The 22,310-nt window shown below is 41.1% G+C and overlaps 1 protein-coding gene across 1 annotated transcript; it reads left to right on the forward strand.

Moving 5' to 3' along the window:
- The first annotated feature begins 1,360 nt into the window (after positions 1 to 1,360).
- LOC126691567 (uncharacterized) lies at positions 1,361 to 2,979 on the forward strand. The gene is made up of 4 exons (XM_050386586.1): positions 1,361 to 1,606; positions 1,680 to 2,077; positions 2,160 to 2,546; positions 2,941 to 2,979. The coding sequence occupies exons 2-4, from the start codon at positions 1,682 to 1,684 to the stop codon at positions 2,977 to 2,979; spliced, it is 822 nt and encodes a 273-aa protein (XP_050242543.1). The 5' UTR covers positions 1,361 to 1,606; positions 1,680 to 1,681.
- Positions 2,980 to 22,310: the final 19,331 nt, after the last annotated feature.

Consider the following 22,310-nt stretch of genomic DNA (forward strand, 5'->3'; position numbering starts at 1 on the left):
TATGGGTATGACGGGTATTTTATGACGGAGTGAAATCCGTGGGACAAAAGAAGGTTTCAAGTTTATAGTCACAACTGGTTGATGGATTTACGCAAGATAGGATGACGGTTCCAGACGAATCAACCCTTCAGAGGAAGATCCATCAAGTTGACGGTTACATGATGGGTACAAATCTGTTGATGCGTACTGACAGGTTGTCAGCATTTATTGAGCATGCCACGTGTCAATCTCTGAATGGCCGTTGTATAGGATCGAAGCGTCGCTTCGTCTTCCGTGCATCTCCTATATATATAAGGCGCCTCACTCTCTCATTTCTTCAATTTTCAATCAGAAATCGTTTGTCAGAACGAAGCCGTCAACCTTGTCAGAGCAATTCGTCGAGGACGAGTATCTACTGATTACACCAACCGTCACCTCTCCTCTGCTAAGTGTGGTAAGTACTTCTAATACCATAATCAAGTTACATTTCCGTCCATGCATTGTTGTTAGGCTTTCCATACCCGTCAATACTTTAAAACCCGTCGGTCTTAGGTTTCATCGTCAATTGTAGGAAATGTCTAGTGCGTCAAGTAACCAGTCGGTGGTTCGTGATGGGACGGAATACGAGGATGTATACCCGTCCGGTCATAAAGACCAAGAGAGCCCCGGCGAAGATAGGAGTCCGTCTGCCTCTTCTTCATCCTCAACAAATGAGGATGTGGAGATAGTTGAAATAGAGGGTTCTGATGACGACGGGAATCAAGCACTGGAGTCCGTTGTAGGTGCTGATGGACTAAGGCGGTTCATCATGTTGCCAGAGTGGACGGTGCATAGGTTTACATCCGTCATCAGGGAGAAACATTTCAGCACTTTTAGAACCAACTTCCAAATCCCGGACTACGTTTCCATCCGTCTACCATATGTGTCGGAGAAGTGTTACTATGAAGGGGTAGACGGTGTCGGAGTATACGAGCAGGCGTTGAAGGCTGGACTTCGATTCCCGCTTTCTACACTTCATAGGGAACTTTTGCACTATCTGGGGTTGTCCGTCACCCAGATATCCCCTAACGCCTGAAGGGTCTTCATAGCCATGGAGATTCTTTACGGTGCAATGTCGGATGGGGAAAGGAGACTGACGGTCCGTGAATTTCTCCACTGTTACCGTCCAGACGAGATTTCTGGATCAAGGGGGATGTATAGTTTTGCTAGTCGGAGCCCCTTGTTGAAGGTGATCTTTGAGACCCCAGACTCAAATAGAGACTGGAAGAGTCGCTACTTCTTCCTGGAAGGTGACAGATGGATGGGCCGTCCAGGGGAGACGGAGTATATGCCCGTCGGCACAACCTGGGTAGTGATAAATCAATCGTGTATGCACCCGTCTTAATTTTGTAATGCTTTTCGTATCCGTCCATTTTTATGTGTATATCTTGATCGCCTTTCTCTGCAGGTAGACGGCGCCCACAAGTTAGCCTTGAGGAATTTAGTTTCCTTGAAAAGATTTGCAGAAAAACTACGCCGGAGGAAAGGACTTGGGCTAAGTTGGTGAACCCGAAGACCATACATTGGTACTGCGACGGTCCTGAGCCCACCCAAGAGGCAATTAGATACGACGAGCGAGTTCATAGACGTAAGCCCGTCGACTTTACTTTGCCATTTAACTGACTTTACTTAGTTTTAATTTCATCCGTCATTATTTGCAGAGATGGAAGACGCAAAAAGGAGAGCTTTAATTAAGTCTCAAGCCGTCAAGAAGAGGGAATCCGGCGAGGTGGTACCTAGGGTGTCGGCTTCAGCCCCGAAGAGGAAACCGACATCAAAATCCGACCGTCCATTTAAGCAACCAAAGGTCTCTCTTGAACCTGTGGTTGGTTTAATGGCTGAGGGTAACAAGACCGTCACCCCAGCTAAGCAGGGGACGGGAAAAGGATTCATGACGGCCCCAGACGGTAAGCAAGAGAGACCTCCTTCCCTTCTCCGCGACGACTCCAAGTATGCGTTGGAGAAGCTGTCGTCTATCATCACGGCGGAAGACTATGAAGATCTTGGAAACCACTCGACGGAGGCCATGGGGGAGACGGGCCTCTTTGCCGTTGCTCAGGTTGGTTATATTCGTCAAATATGTTTGTTTTTCTCTTTCGTTGTTATTTACATTATGTGACGGGCTCTTTTCTTGTTTGCAGTCCTTGGTCATGATGAAGGGATTACTGGACCGGTGTCTCAATCGTGAGAGTACCTTGGACCGGGTGCGCGCAAAGGCGGAGCAGACAGAGGAAGAGCTTGGTCAACTCCATAAATGGAGGTCCAATATGGAGAAGAAGCTGGAGCTTTCTGAGAAGGCAAGGAAAGAGCTGGAGGAGAAGACGGTCGATGCGTTGACGGTCATAGAGAAAAAGGAGGCGGAGATTAAAGAACTCAAGAAAGAGATCCGTCATGTGAAAGAGGTAGCCGTCAAGGAGTACCGCGACTCAGAGTCCTGTTTGGGCGAGCTGTCAAAGTCTTTCCTTCAAGGCTTCGATGATTCTCTCCGTCAGGTCAAGAAGGCCTACCCAGAGCTGGATTTGTCAATGGTCAAACTTGAGGACCAAGGCCAGACTTCTGCCCTCCCCGTCGCCTCCGAAAATACAGAGGACCTTTTTGGCGAAGACGCTGTTCAAGGAGACGGAGAATCCGTCCCGTCGAAGGATGTCCAAATCGCTGAACCAAAGAAAGATTAATCTCTATGTAATTTATTTTGGGAACAATCCGTCCTTTCTCTTCTTTTTTTTTTTTTTTTTTTTAATTTACTTTTCAGAACAATCCGTCCTCTTTAATTGTACTAAACACTTGTCTTCTGGGCTTTTGGCTTAATGTTCATATGCTTTCTATCATTGTTTGGAATTTGTTTAAATGTCCGTCCTCCTTCTTGAGGAAGGATTTTTATGAGAATATTTGTTTATCCGTGATACTCCGTCCACATTGCAGACTTATTATTTTGTGTTGATTGAGCATTTACATCCGTGAGGATTTTCCTTCTCCGTCTATTTTTAGAGGTTTATTATGAGGATCCGTCCACTTTGTGGAGTTGTATATCACTTTTAAATGTACCGCCTATTTAATGGACTTGTAAAAAATTTTAACGTAGTTAGTGGTCCGTCCACTTCACGGACACGTTCTTCTATCATCTCCGTCCACCTTGTGGACTTGAGTAATCATCCCTGTAGGATGTCATCATCCCTGTAGGATGGCCCGTCAGCCTTGTGGACTTTATTTTATGTCCGTCCATTTAAGGACTTACAGTGATCGTCCTTGTAGGACGATCCGTCCGTCTTGTGGACTTTCGATTGTATCCGTCCACCTTGTGGACTTGAGTTATCATCCCTGTAGGATGATATCATCCCTGTAGGATGGTCCGTCCATCTTGTGGACTTTGGCTACTATCCTTGTAGGATGATCTGTCCATCTTGTGGACTTTATTTTGTGTCTGTCCATTTTATGGACTGACAGTGATCGTCCTTGTAGGGCAATCCGTCCATCTTGTGGACTGCATTTGTATCCGTCCATCTTGTGGACTTGAATGATCATCCCTGTAAGAGGTTATCATCCCCGTAGAATGATCCGTCCATCTTGTGGACTGCATTTGTATCCGTCCATCTTGTGGACTTGAATGATCATCCCTGTAAGAGGTTATCATCCCCGTAGAATGATCCGTCCATCTTGTGGACTGCATTTGTATCCGTCCATCTTGTGGACTTTATTTAGTTTCCGTTAATTTTGTAGACAATTATAATGACATCCAAGTAGAAGATCAAAGTAATATCTGATTATAGAAATGCGTAAAGGAAAAAGTGCCTGCCCCCTTTGGGCTTAAAAAGGGCACGACAAGATTGTAGCAAAAAAGACAGTTAGAAGAGAAAATTATAAAAAAGCTTAAACAAAAACTGGTTGCCGTGTCACTACTACTGGTAGTATTTCCTCAAATGCTCGGCATTCCATGGATGCGGTAGCTTCTCTCCATCTGTTGTCTCCAGGTGGTATGTTCCTTTCCTTTTCCATGACGTAACTCTATAAGGTCCTTCCCAGTTGGGGCCGAGTTTTCCCTGTGCAGGGTCTTTAGTTGCACCCATGACCTTCCTGAGTACGAGGTCTCCTACTTGGAAGTTTCTGTGTCGGACCCGGGTGTTGTAATGTCTGGACATGCGATCCTTATATCTAGCGATCCTTTGCTCCGCCGCCGACCTAACCTCATCTATCAGGTCCAGCTGTAGCCTCATGGATTCGTCATTCCTGCTTTCGTCATGGTTGTGAACCCTGTAACTTGTGAGTCCAACTTCTGCTGGGATGACCGCCTCGCTCCCGTATGTCAGTCGAAATGGCATCTCTCCTGTCGGAGTCCTCGCCGTTGTCCTGTATGCCCATAGTATGCTCGGCAATTCTTCGGGCCATATGCCCTTTGCCCTCTCGAGCCGAGTCTTGATAATCTTTAACAGGGATCGGTTCGTGACTTCAACCTGGCCATTAGCCTGAGGATGGGTGGGTGATGAGTAGTGGTTTTTTTATTCCTAGCTGTGTGCAGAAATCCCGGAAGTGGCCGTTGTCGAACTGCCTCCCGTTATCTGAGACAAGAACTCTAGGAATACCGAACCTGCATACGATGCACCGCCAGACAAAACTTCTAATGTTCTTTTCTGTAATGGTGGCCAAGGCTTTCGCCTCTACCCATTTTGTGAAGTAGTCAATACTCACTACCAAGAACTTCAGCTGCCTTACCGCCGTTGGGAAAGGTCCCATGATATCTAGTCCCCACTGAGCGAACGGCCATGGAGCCGTTATAGGGGTTAGCTCCTCAGCTAGTTGTCCGATGAAATTGCTGAACCTTTGGCATTTGTCGCAGCTTTTAACGTAAGACTCGGCATCCTTCTGCATGGTTGGCCAGTAATACCCAGCTCGTACCAGTTTGTGCATTAACGACCGCGATCCGGAATGGTTCCCGCATATTCCTTCGTGTACTTCCCTCATTACGTAGTCTGCCTCTTCAACCCCGAGACATCTTAGATAAGGACGGGAGAAACCTCTCTTGTAAAGAATGTCTTTTATCAAGACGAACCTTGCCGCTTGGACTTTTAGCTTTCTCGCTGCCTCCTTCTCTTCTGGCAGTATCCCGTCCTTTAAGTATGAAGTTATCTGTGTAGTCCAGTTTCTTTCGGAGCGTATCTCCTGCATGTTGTCGGGGTCTATTAGTGGAAAGTTTTGAACAAAGGAAAGTACATTACCCGGTGTCATCATATGTTCTGCTGAAGTGGCTTTGGCTAGCCGATCGGCGAGCTCATTTTCTCCCCTGGGGATCTGGACGACCATTGCTTTTAGCCCGTCGACTCTCGCCCTTACTTGATCAAGATATCTCTTCAACCTTTCCCCCTTGCATTCATAATCTCCGTTTACTTGATTGGTCACGACTTGAGAGTCGCAATACACGACCACACTTTCAGCTCCGGCGGCTTTGGCTAGGTCGAGTCCTGCCGCCACCGCTTCGTATTCTGCTTCATTGTTGGTAATGGGGAAGTCGAGACGGACCATACATTCAATCTTGTCTCCTTCAGGTGACAGCAATACAATGCCGGCTCCTCCAACTCGCCGATTGGATGATCCGTCGGTGTAGATGTTCCACTGGGGGGGTTCTTCTGCCCCCTTATCCTCGTCACGCGTAAACTCTGCTATGAAGTCGGCTACAGCTTGTCCTTTAATGGCCACACGTGGACGGTACTTGATATTAAACTCACTCAATTCTATTGCCCACAGCGTCAGTCGACTCGCGGCTTCAGGATTACTCAGTGCCCTTCGCAAGGGCTTGTCGGTCATTACGTTCACGGTATGGGCTTGAAAGTAGGGCTTGAGCTTGCGAGCCGCCGTGACCAATGCAAAAGCGAGTTTCTCCATAGGTTGGTATCTTTCTTCGGCACCGCGGAGCACCCGGCTGGCGTAGTACACGGGCTTCTGTGCCTTGTCCTCTTCTCTGATTAAGGCCGTGCTGACGGCCACCGGGGAGACCGCCAAATAGAGGAAGAGTTCTTCACCTGGTTGCGAAGGGCTCAGTAGAGGTGGTGAAGATAGATAGGTTTTTAACTCCTCGAAGGCTCGCTGACACTCGTCCGTCCACTCGAATGACTTTTTCAATGTTCGAAAGAAGGGTAAACACTTGTCCATCGCTCTCGACACGAATCTATTCAATGCCGCTACCTTGCCGTTAAGGCTTTGTACTTCCTTCACGTTTCTCGGGGGGCCCATCTCCATTATGGCTCGGATTTTGTCCGGGTTAGCTTCAATCCCCCTTTGAGATACCATGAATCCTAGGAATTTGCCTGCCGTTACACCGAATGCGCAATTTCCCGGATTAAGTTTCATGCTGTAGGATCGAAGCGTGCCGAATGTTTCCTTGAGATCTTCCAAGTGGTCTTCCTCCTTCCGGCTCTTCACCAGCATGTCGTCGACATAGACTTGGACATTCCTCCCGATTTGCTGTGCGAACATCTTGTTCATTAGTCTTTGGTATGTTGCCCCTGCATTCTTCAGGCCGAATGGCATTACTTTGTAACAGAAGAGTCCTTGACTGGTTACAAACGAAGTCTTCTCCTGATCGTCCTCGTGCATGCGGATCTGGTTATAACCCGAGAAAGCGTCCATGAAGCTTAGCAATTGGTGTTGAGCCGTCGAGTCTACTAGGACGTCGACCCTTGGAAGGGGATAGCTATCTTTGGGGCATGCTTTGTTAAGATCAGTGAAGTCCACGCACATCCGTCATTTGCCGCTCGCTTTCTTCACCATTACCACATTCGCCAGCCAATCGGGGTAGTAGACTTCCCTGATGAAGCTTGCCTCTTGGAGTTTACGGACCTCTTCCGCTATTGCTTGGTCTCGTTCCGGGGCGAATACTCTCTTCTTTTGTCGGACGGGTGGAAACGAGGGCAACATATTCAACTTATGTACCATGACCGAGGGATCGATTCCTGGCATATCGTCATGGCTCCAGGCAAACACATCCTTATTGCTCCTCAAGAAAGCTACGAGCTCTTGACGGATTGCGGGTTTGGCAAGCGTTCCGATCTTGGTGGTTCGGTCTGGATTGGAACTGTCGAGAGTTATGTCCTCTAGCTTCTCTGTAGGTTCGGCCGTCGTTCGGTGTTCTTCTATGTTCAAGGCCTGGATCTGGTCTTCCACCTCCATCATAGCTACGTAGCATTCTCGTGCGGCAATTTGACTTCCGTGTAGCTCACCTACCCCATACTCCGTTGGGAACTTGATCATTAGGTGGTAAGTTGATGTTGCCGCCTTCCACGAGTTGAGCGTGGGTCGTCCAATAATAGCATTGTAGGCTGACGAGCAATCGACCACCAAGAATGTTACGTCCTTGGTGATTTGTTGGGGGTAATCTCCTACTGTCACCGATATCGTGACCGCGCCCAAAGGGAATATTCTACTCCCTCCGAAACCAACGAGCGGGGCGTTTGTCGGTATTAGCTGCTCCCTGTCAATCCTCATTTGTTGGAACGTCGGATAGTACAAGATATCGGCCGAACTACCGTTGTCGACCAACACTCGATGCATATTGTAGTCGCCTGCCCGCAAGCTGACGACGAGGGCATCATCGTGTGGATGGTGTAGGCGTCTTGCATCCTCTTCCAAGAACCCGATAATGGGGCCTTCCCTTCTTGCCATCTTTGACACTGTACCCGCCAACTGGACATTCTGTACCATCCGAAGGTATGTTTTGCCAGCCTTTTTCGACGATCCGGCCGCGGCTGTTCCTCCAATTATCATCCTTATGTCCCCTAATGGGGGCCTTGGTCGCTCGTTTTCTCGACGGGGGTGTTGTTCTTGTGGGGGTTGATCCGTTCTCTTCTTGCTGACGAACTTCTTCAGCTTCCCTTGTTGGATAAGGGCTTCGATTTGTTGCTTCAAGTCGTAGCAATCGGCCGTGTCGTGACCATGGTCACGATGGAAGCGGCAATATTTGTCTCTGGACCTTTTGTTGGGATCACTCTTCAACTTTCTCGGAAACGTCAGGGATCCCTCGTCCTTAATCTGCATTAGGACTTGGTCTATCGGAGCGGTCAACGGGGTGAAACTTGTGAACCTTGCGCCCATGGGTTTTGGACGTCTCTCCTCCCTTCGATCTCCCATCCTTCCTTTCTTCCGCCCCTGGTCCTGTCGGGGATCCTCTTGTCTGTCTCTTTTCTTGGGTCTATCTTCTCGGGCTAATAGTGCGTCTTCAGCGTTCATATACTTGGTGGCCCTGTAAAGCACCTCCGACATGGTCTTTGGGTCGTTTTTGTATAGGGAGAACAAAAACTTACCCCCCTTCAGCCCGTTCGTGAACGCTGCCACTAGTATCTTGTCGTCGGCTTCGTCGATCGAGAGCGCTTCTTTATTGAAGCGTGATATGTAGGCCCGTAACGTCTCCTCCTCTCTCTGCTTGATATTCATTAAACAAGCCGTGGATTTCTTATACCGATGTCCTCCGATGAAGTGCGTAGTGAATTGAGCGCTCAGCTCCTTGAAGGTGCCGATGGAGTTTGGTGCTAGCCGGCTGAACCAAATCCTTGCTGCGCCCTTTAGGGTTGTAGGGAATGCCCTGCACATAATTGCGTCTGCCACTCCCTGAAGGTGCATCAGGGTCTTGAAGGTCTCTAGGTGGTCGAGAGGGTCCTTGATTCCGTCATAACTATCCATACTTGGCATGCGGAATTTACTTGGCAGGGGGAAGGAATTGACGGTTGCCGTAAATAGCGAGTCAGTCTGGTTGACAAGGTCGTCAAGATCACTGGACACTCGCCCCTTGAGAGCGTTCATCAGTACTTCCATCTGTTCCTTCATCGCCTGCATCTCCGCGATGATGGGTTGTGGAGCTGTATCCGTCACTGAAGGGATGCTAGCGTCCCGTCGCACTTGTTTGCTCGGGGCGTTACTCTCCTGTGGTCCGTCATGATTCCTCCTTTCAGCGTTGGTTCCTTCTTGATCCGCTCCTTGGTTATTGACCGCCGCACTCTTTTGGTTCAGCTGCTCTTCTAGGTCGTGGTTTTGTTTTGTGAGGCGTTCCACGGCTGCAGCGAGCGTCCTGACCTGTCTCTCAAGGGCAGTCGTAGGGGCTTCCTCTTCTTGAACGTCGTTAGTGGTTGCCATCGAGCGCGTGAGTACCATGTAACTCTTTTGTCTAGGAAGCGATAGTGCGCTACGTTTGTCTTTCCCACAGACGGCGCCAACTGATGACGTCGAAAATTGTCACCAATGGGTCACACCGTACTCGCGACTCGAAGCGAACCTGCACGACAGAAGCGATCGAAAGAAGTCCTTCAGAGAGCACCGGTGTGGTGCCGGCGAAAAGCTCTCCGACGGTCAAGTTAGAATTCTTCTGTTTTACTTAGAGCGTTAGAAAGGGTCAATTAAAGCGTACCTCGATTTCTGAGGGTGTTAGGCCTTTTATAGTGATAAAGGGTTGACTTTTCTTCTTGGTTTCCAAATCTTTTCCATGTGGGACTCTAATACAAATTCCTCTGAGCGTGGTGAGCAAGGATTTCCATTTTTGGATCTTAGGGCTTTTCTAGGCGATACGGACTTCGGATCATGGGCCCTTACTACGTCTGTCAGCGATGAGCCTTCAAAGCGCAGGGGATCATCTTTATACAGGCCCAGCAGTTCCGATCCGTCAGGCCCATTAAGGTAGGCCCATCAGGCTCTATATTTTACCATCTTCAGGATGATCAAGGGACTTTACATGTGAAATAAAGTCAAATAACCCACTGAAACTACATTTTTTAGGAGTCGGGTGGAAGTCTCATTTTCTTGTATATATGGTGCATCTAACTCTGTTTGTTTCACAGTTTCAAATTCTCAAATGCATGTTTCTTTATCTTATAATCACTTTCTCAAATTCTTGTCTTCACTCTCAAAATTTTCTCCCTTTTGATTCACACTTTCTTATGCTCGATCGCCTTCTACCAACATCACGACTCATCTTCACCCCTTTGGTCTCATACTCTCTCTTAGCAGTCATCTATCTCCAATCTCCCCTCACTAGCTAGGACCGCTACCTAATGGTTGTCTATATGTCATTGCATTCATTTGTCAACCTGGACGATAAATTTTTAATTCAAAAGCATGACGTTTTTATTACTTGTGATGTTCAGATTGGTCTCCACTCAACCTTATTATTATTATTATTTTTTTCTTACTTTTATTTTTTTAAGTTTGCTAACAAAATGAAAGAAAATAACAGTAGTTATAAACTTCAATTATTCACTTATTTTGTTTGTTTTCAATTTTTATATTGAGTTTTATTTAGTCATCCATATTACATAATATGGGATTAAAAGTTATTATGTAAATTCACTAGCTATAAAAATTTTAAAAAAATTGAAGATAATTTAATAAAATTTATGTAGTATGTTTGTAATGTTAATTATTTTCTATTAGATATTATTATTGTTTAACATTTTTAAATTACTTGGGGTAAAAAAAAGTCCCATGCATCCTATGAACAATTCTACTATGATTATGTCCCATGCATCCTATTTTTTTACTTGATTTATCCCTATTTCATGATTTAATATACAATTTTAGGGGTATCTAAGGTCAACTATTTGGTCCATGACATCTTTTTTCTTTTTGAAGTTATTAGACAAGTGTTGGGGACGTTTTGCTACAAAGGCCAAAAATGTAAGAACGGCTCAAATCTCCCCTTAGGTTCATTAGATTTCTTTGTTAGTGGAGATTCAAACCCAAAATTCACAATGTATAGCAAACAAAGGCTAATAGTACTTTGTGGAAAGAGAAATCAAAATAAGCTAAAATACAAGAAAATGCAAACACACACACACACACACACACACACACACACACACACACTTACACACACAACTTTGAAACTTTGACTCATAGTCAGCCAGAAAAGAAAATTGAGAGAGGTCATGAGGAAGAGAGGAAAAATTCCCCTATATCTATATTTCCACTAGTAAACTTCAGAATAGTGATGGCCCGTTTGGTAGGAGTATTGTGGTTTTGGTATTCAAAATAATGTGAAAATTGTGATTTAAAAAGTGTACTAAAAATGTGTCTTTTTGTTAGGACATATGTGATTCACTTGTTAGAAACATATATCACTATTTTATGTAATTGGCTAATTTTTTTGACAAAATGCACTTTACTTGTAATTTGGTAGATCTAGATGTTTTTAATACTTCAAGAAATAAGGTTTCAAGATCAAGTGTTGAAGTCATCAAGTCTGTCCAAGAAATAAGCTGAGAAGTACAAGTTCATTAAAGCTTAACAGCTAGCATGTGTCGAGGTTTAAGAAGCTATTCAGCTCGTGTGCTCGACACTTGCTCGACAACTGCTCGACACCTCCTATCTGTCGAGGTTTAAGAAAGAAACAAAAATTTTGATTTATTTTCTTAGAATCCGTGAATGTGTCTTTGAGACTTCTTTTCTCCTAACCCTAGATATATGAAAGGATTATTTTAAGGGCTGTCAAAGAGTAAACAAGTTGCACAAGTTTTGAGAAAAGTTTGTTCAAGCAAATTGTGACCAGAGACAAAGTTTTGCCCTAGTTCATCTCTTTTGAAGAAGTTGCTGTGTTTGTGCATTGTAGGGTTTTGTGACCAAACATCTTCTTCAACTTCATCGTGTGGATAAACTGAAGAACTTTGTAGCTAACAACCTTCTCTAGTTGGTGATTGAAGTCACGTACTTGGGAGCTGTGCATTAAAAGGAGAAATTGTCACTACAGAACAAGTCCAATTGGGTATTGGGGTAAGGGTTCAACTGTAGGTTGGTATAAGGTACTGGGATTCTTTTACTTGTAACTGCTTGTTGTGATAATAGTGAAGTTCCGTGAGTGGTGACCTTAAAATCACCCAGTGTGGTTTTTGTTGTATTGGTTTTTCCCATTCATAAACAAATCACCGTGTCAATTTAATTTCCACTGCACTTAGTGTAATTGGTGATTTGTTTGTGTTACCACGCGCTTTGCATGTTAATTTGATTAATTAATAAACTTGGGTAATTAATCAATTAATTTAATCACAAGGGGTCAATATGTTTTTGGCCTATCACTTTTAAGTACTCATAATGGAAAAATGTGTTTGGTAACATGCTTTTATAACATTTTTTTAAAACTAAAAACACATAATTGGGTGTTTGGTATGAGTATGTATTTTTATAATAAAAAAATGTGTAATTATCTGACATGAATAGTGTAAAGTGTATTAATGGAATTGAAGAGAGAGAAAAATCCCTCGTGGACCCAACTACTTCTACTGTAACTTCTCATTGCCCTTTGCTTCCTACTGACCTCTCTTCCTCATTGCTATCTCTCTTCATCACCACCAACAGTCCACTGCAAATCCTTCACTTCTTCATCGTTAGGTTTGAATTTCACTCTCACTTCTTCAACCGTTCTGTTGCTACCATCTTATCTGCCAACTTATCCACCAACAGTCCACTGCAATTCTGTTGCTACAATTTGGGTGAGTTCAAACTTTGTGCCTAAGAGCAAATTCATCCATTTATGGTTCAAACTTATCCTATTGGCTGTATCTTTTCATTTATTTTCTATCATAAACCTATATGTCACACAATTGTAGGGAGAGAGAGCCAATATATATGGGTTTAGATTTCCTCAAGTATTTTTTTAAGTAGAGGTTTCCTTTTGTTTTAAATACACAATAGCAAATGGTAGTAAGTTTTAATTTTCACATTTTATTTAGTTAGTGGGTGATGTGACAGTTTTACATTAAAACAAAATGAGATTCCAATTAAAAAAGTACTAGAGGTAAGCTAAACCCAATATATATATATATATATATATTATCATTCCAATACAAGTGAGATATATTTTTACAAATCTACCCAAAGAAATAAAAGAGTCACATTGACGAAGAGAAGTAATGAGGCAGATTCCAAATTCCAGTGAGTCATTAAGAGAGAGCTTTGAATTTTATTGATGAAGATGAGTTCAAGAAGTAAAAAATAGTCTTTCTATGAGAGATGGAAATCTGGAGATTTCCAATGCATGAAGAAGAAAGAGAAAAAAACAATTATGTTTTGTCACATCAACTGACAATGTATGGATTGCATGATTTTCACAATATTACAATTGTGCAATTCAAAACTGTTATTTAATTGTTGAATATGCCTCTCTAATGATTCTCTAAATACATGTTTTAAGCCACCTATAATAAGTACTATGATCTAAATACCCATGAAATAGTATCCTTACCAAACAACTCACTCCAAAGTGGGACCCACGATTTTGAGCATTTAAATCATATAAAACGCTCTTCAAATACCCTTACCAAATGGGCCTTGAGAATCATTATTGGCTCCATGGTCTTTTGGTCTAAAGTTTTAGCTATATGGGTAAAATGTGATTGGCTTTGTTTTGAGCTGAAGGGAGAGTTTTATAGCAAATTTTAGGTGTCCTTAATGACTGGATTTTAGGCTAAAAGATGAGGCTATGGACCTTCAAGCTGCTAAATTGATCTTTGGTTTTAGGTTTGCTTTAATTGGGTAAAAGAGTTAACTTGCTTTATGCATAATTTGGGAAAGATTTGACTAAGCCCCTATTGGCTTCTCCTTTTCAATTGTTTTAGACTCTTAATTGGGAGGCTCACCTAAAGTGAGGGCTAGCAGTTGTAGTTGGCAAATGAAAGCCAACTATGTTTTAGAGACGAAAGTAGGTTAGGGAAAAAACTTTGGGCCACAGATAGTGAGAGTATAAGACCACTTTTGGGGTGGAAATTTTAGGTACAAGACCTCCTCCATGAGTTTGAGGTGCTACTAGTATCCCTTGCTCACTTGGTAGCACACTTAGGTTGGGCTTATGCAAAAATTCTAAAAGGAACCAACCTATTTCCTCCTAATTAATCACACTCTCTCAATTTTTCCAATATGTTCACATGGGCTTGAGCCATGCTTAATTGGGGGGGGGGGGGGGGGGGAATAATAATACAATACATGAATTGGGCTTGTAAAAAAATGTTTCATAAAAATAGGTATCAACAACTAGTAAACTTTGACTTTCACCTTTGAATTTATGTATTATTATTATTATTATTATTATTATTTCATCTCGCTCTCTCTCTCTCATAAATGAGTAATAAGTTTTATTGAGAAACAAAAATAACCTCATTTTCGTTTCTCTAATCTCTTATTTGTATTAAAAGAAAACAAAATGAATATGCTCTTCGGTTTCTTTTATATTTCGTTATATTTGTATGTGAAAGAAAATATGAGTCATATTGGATTGATTCAACTTATCAAAGACTGGTCAAAGATCACAAGTATTTTAGCCCAATTTTTACCCAATCGAGTTGAATTCACTTGATTTGACCTATTTGTCATGGTTACATGTGAAATTTTTTTAGTTTCAAATCAAATACTAGCCCATATAGGTATGAATTAAGTGCACTCAAGGAAATTGACCCATAACATACAAACCCTTTTTTTTTTAAGAAATAAAAATTAGTTAAATTACAAATTGCATTCTCTAATTTAATTCGTTCAAAATTTAATTAAGTCTTATAACTTCTAGTTTACCCATACTTCATTCGTTTTCAATGTAGTCCTTGCGTCCGCTTTAATTAGAGAGATTTCAATTGTGTCCCAAAACCCTAAACCCTAAAACGCTAAACCCTAAACCCTATAACTTGAATATATATGGATCACAGATTTGCTCTTAGCCACATTAGTAATTTGTAAAAATGTTGTAAATTAGTTTGTATTTGTAGCATTACTCTTATGATATTAGCAACGTCATCATCTAACATGTCGCCTATGCACTCCGTCTACCACGTAGGATTTTTTTGTTAGTGTATTGACGGTAGGGACCAACATAGAATTGGTTTTCTTTTTTTAGGGACTACATTAGTAGTAAAATCAATTTAGGGACTAAAATGAGAATTGACCCAAAATGTAAGGACCAAAAGTGTATTTTCACCAATAGAAAAATGTTAAGACCACAACTTTTGCTATAACTTGCACACGTGGCAAATCATGAGTGATGGAGTAAAAGTAGAGGGCTTACAATTCCATCACTCACGACTTGTCACATGAGCAAGGTGTAGTCATAGCATTACTCGTAAAAATAAGCTTTAGCTCAACATGAAACCTTTTCTTGCTTAAACCTATGCCTGCAAACCACAATTTCCCAAAATTACAAATCAACCACAACAATTTGTCTACAAATTGCATATCAACACCTAAAATTTTCCAATATTTCCATTTAACCCCAAAACCTTTCAAAAATCACATTTTGATCCCCCAAACTTTCACAAAAGTACTTTTTTGACACCTAAAATTCCAAAAAAAAAAAAAAAAGATTTGTTCAAATGCCCTTGAGGTCGCAAATACCACAAAATATAACCAATTCAACCCTCCGAATCTTCAAAAACTACAACCCTCAATGGCACTAGCAACCATAGCAAACAAACAACAATAGGGATACAGACAACAAACGCAGCAATATACAACAAGAAACAACAACAAAGAAAAAGAAGGTAGAACAATGAAGCACTTGCACGGACCTGGACAAAGGTATAACGATACACAATTTATAAAAAATTAAAACACAAGTACAGTGGTGATACATATATGAATAATTGTGCGAAAAGAATACGTAAATTAATAATTGTACAACGAGAATACATATATTAATAATTTTTTTTGGTAGAATGGATATATCATTAAAAACTAGCCAATAGAAACAAAATAACATACAAAATAATTTCAAAGCTTACAAAATTTATTTTATTATAAAAAAAAAATCCCTTTATTGCATTAAACAAAGAGAGCAAGCAAATCCATGAGCAGGAACATCATTGTTTAATTCTAATCACTTGGGTCTGTTTGGTAGGCAAACTCAAAATCATATTTTTATATTTTAAGAGAAATGATATGTCTACAATATTTTTACAACAAATCCTAAGTGGTAGGTTGTTACTGGTTATTATTGTTGTGGCAAAAAAATAATCTTAGTATTAGTTTCACATTTGAACTAATAATAATTAACCACTTGTGATTTGTTGTAAAAATATTGTAAACGTAGTATCTTTCATATTTTAAACAACATTACACATATTTCTACAGAATTTTTTCATCCATATATATTTCAAAAAATTACAAACAATATCACTCAAATTAATCCAATAACACCCTTTTAATTTCACTACACATTAAAATTGGTGGGATTTTTCTTCCTCTTTCATTTTACAGAGAGATTTGGTGTGAGACGGAGAGAGACACTTGATTTGATACAATGATGACACGGTTGAGAGAATCCTAGAAGAATTACGAGAGGGACACTCAAAATACAATGATGACACGGTTGAGAGAATCCTAGAAGAATTACGAGAAGTTCATGTCAAAAAGATATGAATAGATCTTGAGAATGAAAGTTGGAGTTGCTTCTGTAGAAAGTATTCAGTACGGTGCTGACACTGAGCTTGAAACGTCTCAGTCAACTTGTATTGAACAGAAAATTAAAATGTGAAGATAAAGTGATAGACAAGCTAGCTAGCCATCTACTTCTAGGTTTTGCATGGTTTTTTATTCGAAGACGCTTGACACCACACCATCAACTATATCCATGTGAATCTCATTGAGTGCACAATTTATATCTTATCTATTTTTCCTACTGCCTCTGCCACCCTGTCAAAATTTTGTTTTCTTCACAACTATTCAAATTCATTTTAAATTTTGAAACGTCACATTTGTTGATTTTTTAAGTGTGTTTTTTTTTTTTTTGCTGAAAGATTTTTTAAGTGTACTTTGTAGTTTGCAGTTTGTACAGGTAAATCAAGTTACCTAGATTTGTCTCAATGGCTTAACTCATGAAACCTTATATAAAAGGTGTCACGTACTTTATCTCCTTCAACAATGATCAGCCCCTTGCGAGGCACAGCCGAAGAATTCCTTCCTCTTTTTTCAACCAGAAAAATCTTCTTATCTGTCATTTATAAAACACTCAAAACCCAGAATTTGCAAAAATCCTTCCTTTCCCACTCCAATACACCAGCTCTCAACAGTAGTCATTCTGCTATCCAAACCCACAACAAAAAAACACAGAGTTCCCTCCTTTCCACCACTAAACCAAAAAAGGCCACTCTTTTTTGCCACTTACACAACAACAAAAAGAATAACCAATAGCAACAACTGCAACAAAGGCAGCAATCTCAAGAAGCAACAACAGCCAACGAAAGGAACAAAAGAGGATGGAGCAAATCTTTTTCAACCCAGTAATATTTTTCTCACCATGTTCTCACCCTACAACTTTGTCTTCCATTTTTAGCTCAAAATATGACTTAAAATTTTCTCCTTTTTCAGCTAACAAAAGAGGACAGTGCAGAGCAAAGAAGGAACGAACAAAGATACAAGAGAGAGAATATGTACGTCTCATTTTCATTCACAGAAGCATGCATTTATGAACATGGAAGGTCATATTTTTATATCAGTTTTATTCATATAATGCTTATGCTAGAACACAAGACACATTACAAAGCTACATTTTGAACTATTACACAGAGAGCACAAAAGCTGGCTTATTTTTACAAGAACAGCCCTACACCAAAGCTACGGCCAAACCAAATAAACGATCATAAACATCCAAACACAAATCAGCTCATAAACCCACAAATACCCATCCGAAACAAACCCCAAAACCCAAGTCAGATATCCCATTTCTTGACCCTTAAACTCAACCAACCAACAACAAAGGGATTTTGGCCATATTTAAAAAAAAGAACAGAAGATAAAAAGAAAGAGAAATAAGAGATAATCAGAGCTTAGATTGGCTGTGGGTGTCTAAGCAAGAAGTAATGCAGATCATTAGCTCGTGTCTAATATAAAATCGAGAACCTAAAACTATGCAAGAACTCCAAATGTCAAGTAAAGAATACATTACCAGATAGCGAACTTTTGAAAAAGAAAGACTTGTATTGAAGAAAAGTAAAGGCCGGTGGCTTATAGCTATCTAGTAGGAGAGCAATAAATTAAAGATAACAAGACGGAAGAATATAAAATTCTAGCACATTATTGTACCCACTCTCTTGGAATTATGTTTTCAAAATATATTTGAACTAAAATATTGTCTTTTAAAAACAGTATTTCAGCTTGCGTGGCACAGTATACATGTACACACTATGTTTGATAATAATTATCCAAAAAAAAAAAAAAAAAATCATTTACAATACATGGAGCATGTGGGCACATCATTTCATGGTCTTTGTGGATTACAATTGGGCCCTACGGTCAAACCTTAAAAATCGTATGAACCAAAATTCCAATATTAATTTATGAAGCACACGGGGTATATACAAGATATGGTGACACATTAATTCTTGAAAACTTAAGACAAATGTTGGCATATTACAATTAATTAAATTAGATTAATAAATTTTTATGCACAATTTATTTATTTATAGGTATATTTTATGTTTATTTATAAGTTCTCAAAATAAATAACAACTATAAATCTTAAAATAAAATTAAAGGAATTATTTTTTAATAAAAAATACAATATATATTTTTTTCCTCTAATGATACTATGAGAACACGCATACAAAAATGTGCCTAACTTATCCTACACGCCACACATTACAAGAAATTTGTACTATTGCGGTTTTTTTATTTTTATTTTTATTTTATTTTATTTTTGCGGCGGGTGCAAAAAACGCCACTATATGTCGCAATATGTGTGTATAAGTGGTGTTTACATAGATATAGTGACGCTCTTGAAACCCGCCATAATAAATATATCATTTTTTGTAGAGATTATAGCAGCGGTAGATAAAACCATCGCAATATGTAAGTTGTAGCAGCGTTGAGATGACCGCCGCAATAGGTACATATTTTTGCGGTGCTTTTTTGAGTTATAGCGGCGGGTTGAACCGCCGCAATAAACCTTAAAATTTCCCTCTACAGCCCTAAAATTTTCCTCTATTTTTTTCGGCTTCCCACAATTAGGTTTCCCTAAAATTTCTCAAAATCTCTCTCATTCTATCCAACCTCTTCACTCTGAAATTTCTCTTACCCTCTCCATCTCCATTGCCGCCGCCTCACGTCCTTGCCATCGCCACTCTCTTCAAGTCCAGCTCCAGCCCTAGCCCAAGCTTTACACTCACATCCTCTCTCGCCGACGGGAACAAATGAGGCCCTAAGGATCAACATGACGAGCGGGACGATGAAGAACTGAACCGCAGTCATCTCCTGACAAAAGACTAGTGAGAGAGGGAAGATCAAGAAGAAAGCAATATCCCAAGCAGGCAAGATGGGCAAAATGATATTGACCATTCGTCGAAAATAGAGAACAATGCGATGCGCATGGCGCAAGACATGTAGATGATGAAAGAAAAATGGACATGATTATGAACGTTATGAGGGGACCGGTATCCACCAACCTAGAAGAACTAGTCCAGCAGACCGACTCACCCTTCATAGCGTAGGTGACTTCTTTCCCCCTTCCAACCAAGTTCCGAATGTTGTAGGTGGAAGCATATGACAATTCTCGAGACCCGCTCGATCATCTAGAGTCTTTCAAGACTCTTATGCACCTGTAAGGAGTTCTGGATGAGATTATATGCAGGGCATTTTCCATTATGCTTAAAGGACCAGTAAGGGTGTGGTTCAGCAAGCTAGCCCCTAACACCATCCAACCTTCAAGAAACTAAGCGGACTTTTCGTCACCCATTTCATTGGAGGCCAGAGGTACAAGAGGTCCTCAGCGAGCTTGCTAAACATCAAGTAGCGAGACGATGAAAGTTCGAGATCATATGTGACTTGTTTCAACAAAAAGGCTCTCTTAATCGATGAGGATGACGACAAAGTCTTGGTCACTGCATTCACCAACAAGCTCCAATTAGGAGAATTCCTCTTCTCTATCTATAAGAATGACCCAAAGACAATGACCGACATGTTATACAAAGCTACTAAGCAAATGAATGTGAAGGATGCCATGATTTCTTGAGGGGGCAAGCCAAAGAAGAGGAAAAGACAAGAAGATCACCGTTAGGACAGGGGAAGGAAGTCACCACAGACGAATGATCAGAGGGATGATAAGAGGACAAGACCTCCATCTGACAGGACGGTGAATTTCATGCCACTAAACACCCCACTTGACCAGGTTCTCATATAGATAAGGGACTAGGCGCTGACTTAGCCGGATAAACTAAAGGGCGACCCAAACAAAAGGCCCAAGATTAAGTACTGCCACTTTCATCTGGACCATGGACATGACACTTCCGAGTGTTACAACCTAAAACAGCAGATTGAGGCCCTTATCAAGCAAGGAAAGCTACAATGATTCGTTAAGGGCAGACCCACCAAGAGACTCTGAACCTAACTGAAGGGTCAAAGAAAGACCGAGGGCTCTGCTTAGAGAGATAAGGGTGATAGTAGGAGGAAGTACATTGGCTGGCTCCTCGAAGAAGGCGTGGAAGACATATTTGCGGATAGTACAAAGTGTCCAGATTTCAAGTCAACCACCTAAAATGACTAGGGTCGACAACCTAGCCATCAGCTTCATAGAGGAAGATGCTCGACGACTCCACCATCCTCATGACAACGCCCTATTCATCAACCTGTAGATAGTGGACTTTAACACTTGACAAGTGCTTGCTGACAATGAGAGCTTAGCGAACATCCTCTATTACCCTGCATTCTTGCAGATGAGGATCGACAAAGAGTATCTCCTACCTTTAGACACATCGCTAGTCGAATTCAACGGTACCAAGGTCTTCCTTGTCAAAACCATCACCTTACTAGTGACCATCGAGAGGTACCCACAGTAGCTTACTAGGGAGGTTGTTTACCTAGTTGTCAATTGCTCTTCTAACTACAATGCCATCATTTGGCAACCTATGCTCAACACATGGAAAGCAACCACATCTACGTACCACTTACTAATGAAATTCCCAACGGAGTATGGGATAGGAGAAGCATGCAGAGATTAGATGGCGGCTCACGAATGCTATATGGCTATGCTAGAAATGGATGATCATCAACAAGCATTGACCATTGAGGAGCAATGGGTTACGGTGGAACCGACTGAAGACCTGGAAGAAATCTCCCTAGACGATAACTTCCCTGGTTGAGTCACCTATATTGGTACACAGTCACCTGTATTGGTACTTGACCTCTTACTAAGGAATAATCAAGATGTCTTCGCTTGGAGTCATGAGGACATGCTGGGAATCAATCCAAGCATCATGGTTCACAAGCTTAATGTATCTCGATCCCACCTTCCCGTCTGACAGAAGAGGAGAGTTTTTGCCAAAGAAAGAGACAAAGCCATAGCAGAAGAAGTTCGCAAATTGCTAGAAGTAGACTTTATCAGGGAAATATATTACCCAGAATGGCTAGCCAATGTAGTAATGGTTGAAATAAGGAGTTGATACACTTGCCTCATGTATTGATTATAAACACAGATTGAATCATTCATATATTCTTCTTGTACATTGAATCATTGATGCAATTCAATTAACACCTACATAACTTTTAAGTTTCATAATTATTGTTCATGTGTTCTAGTGATAGCTGTTGAAGATAAACCCAACGGTGTCAGCTAGCTGTTCATCTGGTCAACAAGTTGATCATGCTGATTTACCAAAAATCTCACCAAATGGATATGGAATGAATTAAGGCTTGTTATCCCCGATTAGCATACGCCAAAAAGTTGGTGTGTATGCCACCAATTCCTAGCGTACGCCTGTTTGGGAAACCTTTTGGAAATTGGGCTAGATATGAGATTTTGGGCTAGACTTGATTATTGTCATTGGGATTGAGGACCACTAGTATAGGCCCAAACAATGATGTGTTGTTTCACAAATACATCAAACATATAAAGTTTGATTATCATTTCATTCGTTATCATCTCTTTTAAGAAAATTTATAGCTCTACTTCATTGCCTCTTATGGTCAGCTAGCTAATATTTTCACACAATCTCACCCACCGTTTCAAGTTCGAGTATCCAAACGCAAATTGGTCTTGATATCCCCCTAGGGTCTTACATAGAAAGTTAGAATCGGCCATGCTACTCTTCATGTTTGGCCCAAATTAGCCGTGCTATTCTTGTGTTTATTTGTATATTTCTACTGACCTTGATCAGGTTAAGGGCCTCGGTAAAGGCAATTCCTATACGACTACTGACACACAATAATAATAGTTTATTTTTGATTTCTGAGTTCTGATCATGCTATTGTTTGACATATGATAATCACCGTTACAGAAAATTTAATTATATGGTTTTGATTTTGCTCTTCTCAATTTTCTTTACTTTTATCAGAGGAGTCAGTGAAGGATCCTATTCAGA

Source organism: Quercus robur, chromosome 7 (assembly GCF_932294415.1).
Source record: "Quercus robur chromosome 7, dhQueRobu3.1, whole genome shotgun sequence".
In the NCBI taxonomy this organism is placed as follows: Eukaryota; Viridiplantae; Streptophyta; class Magnoliopsida; order Fagales; family Fagaceae; genus Quercus; species Quercus robur.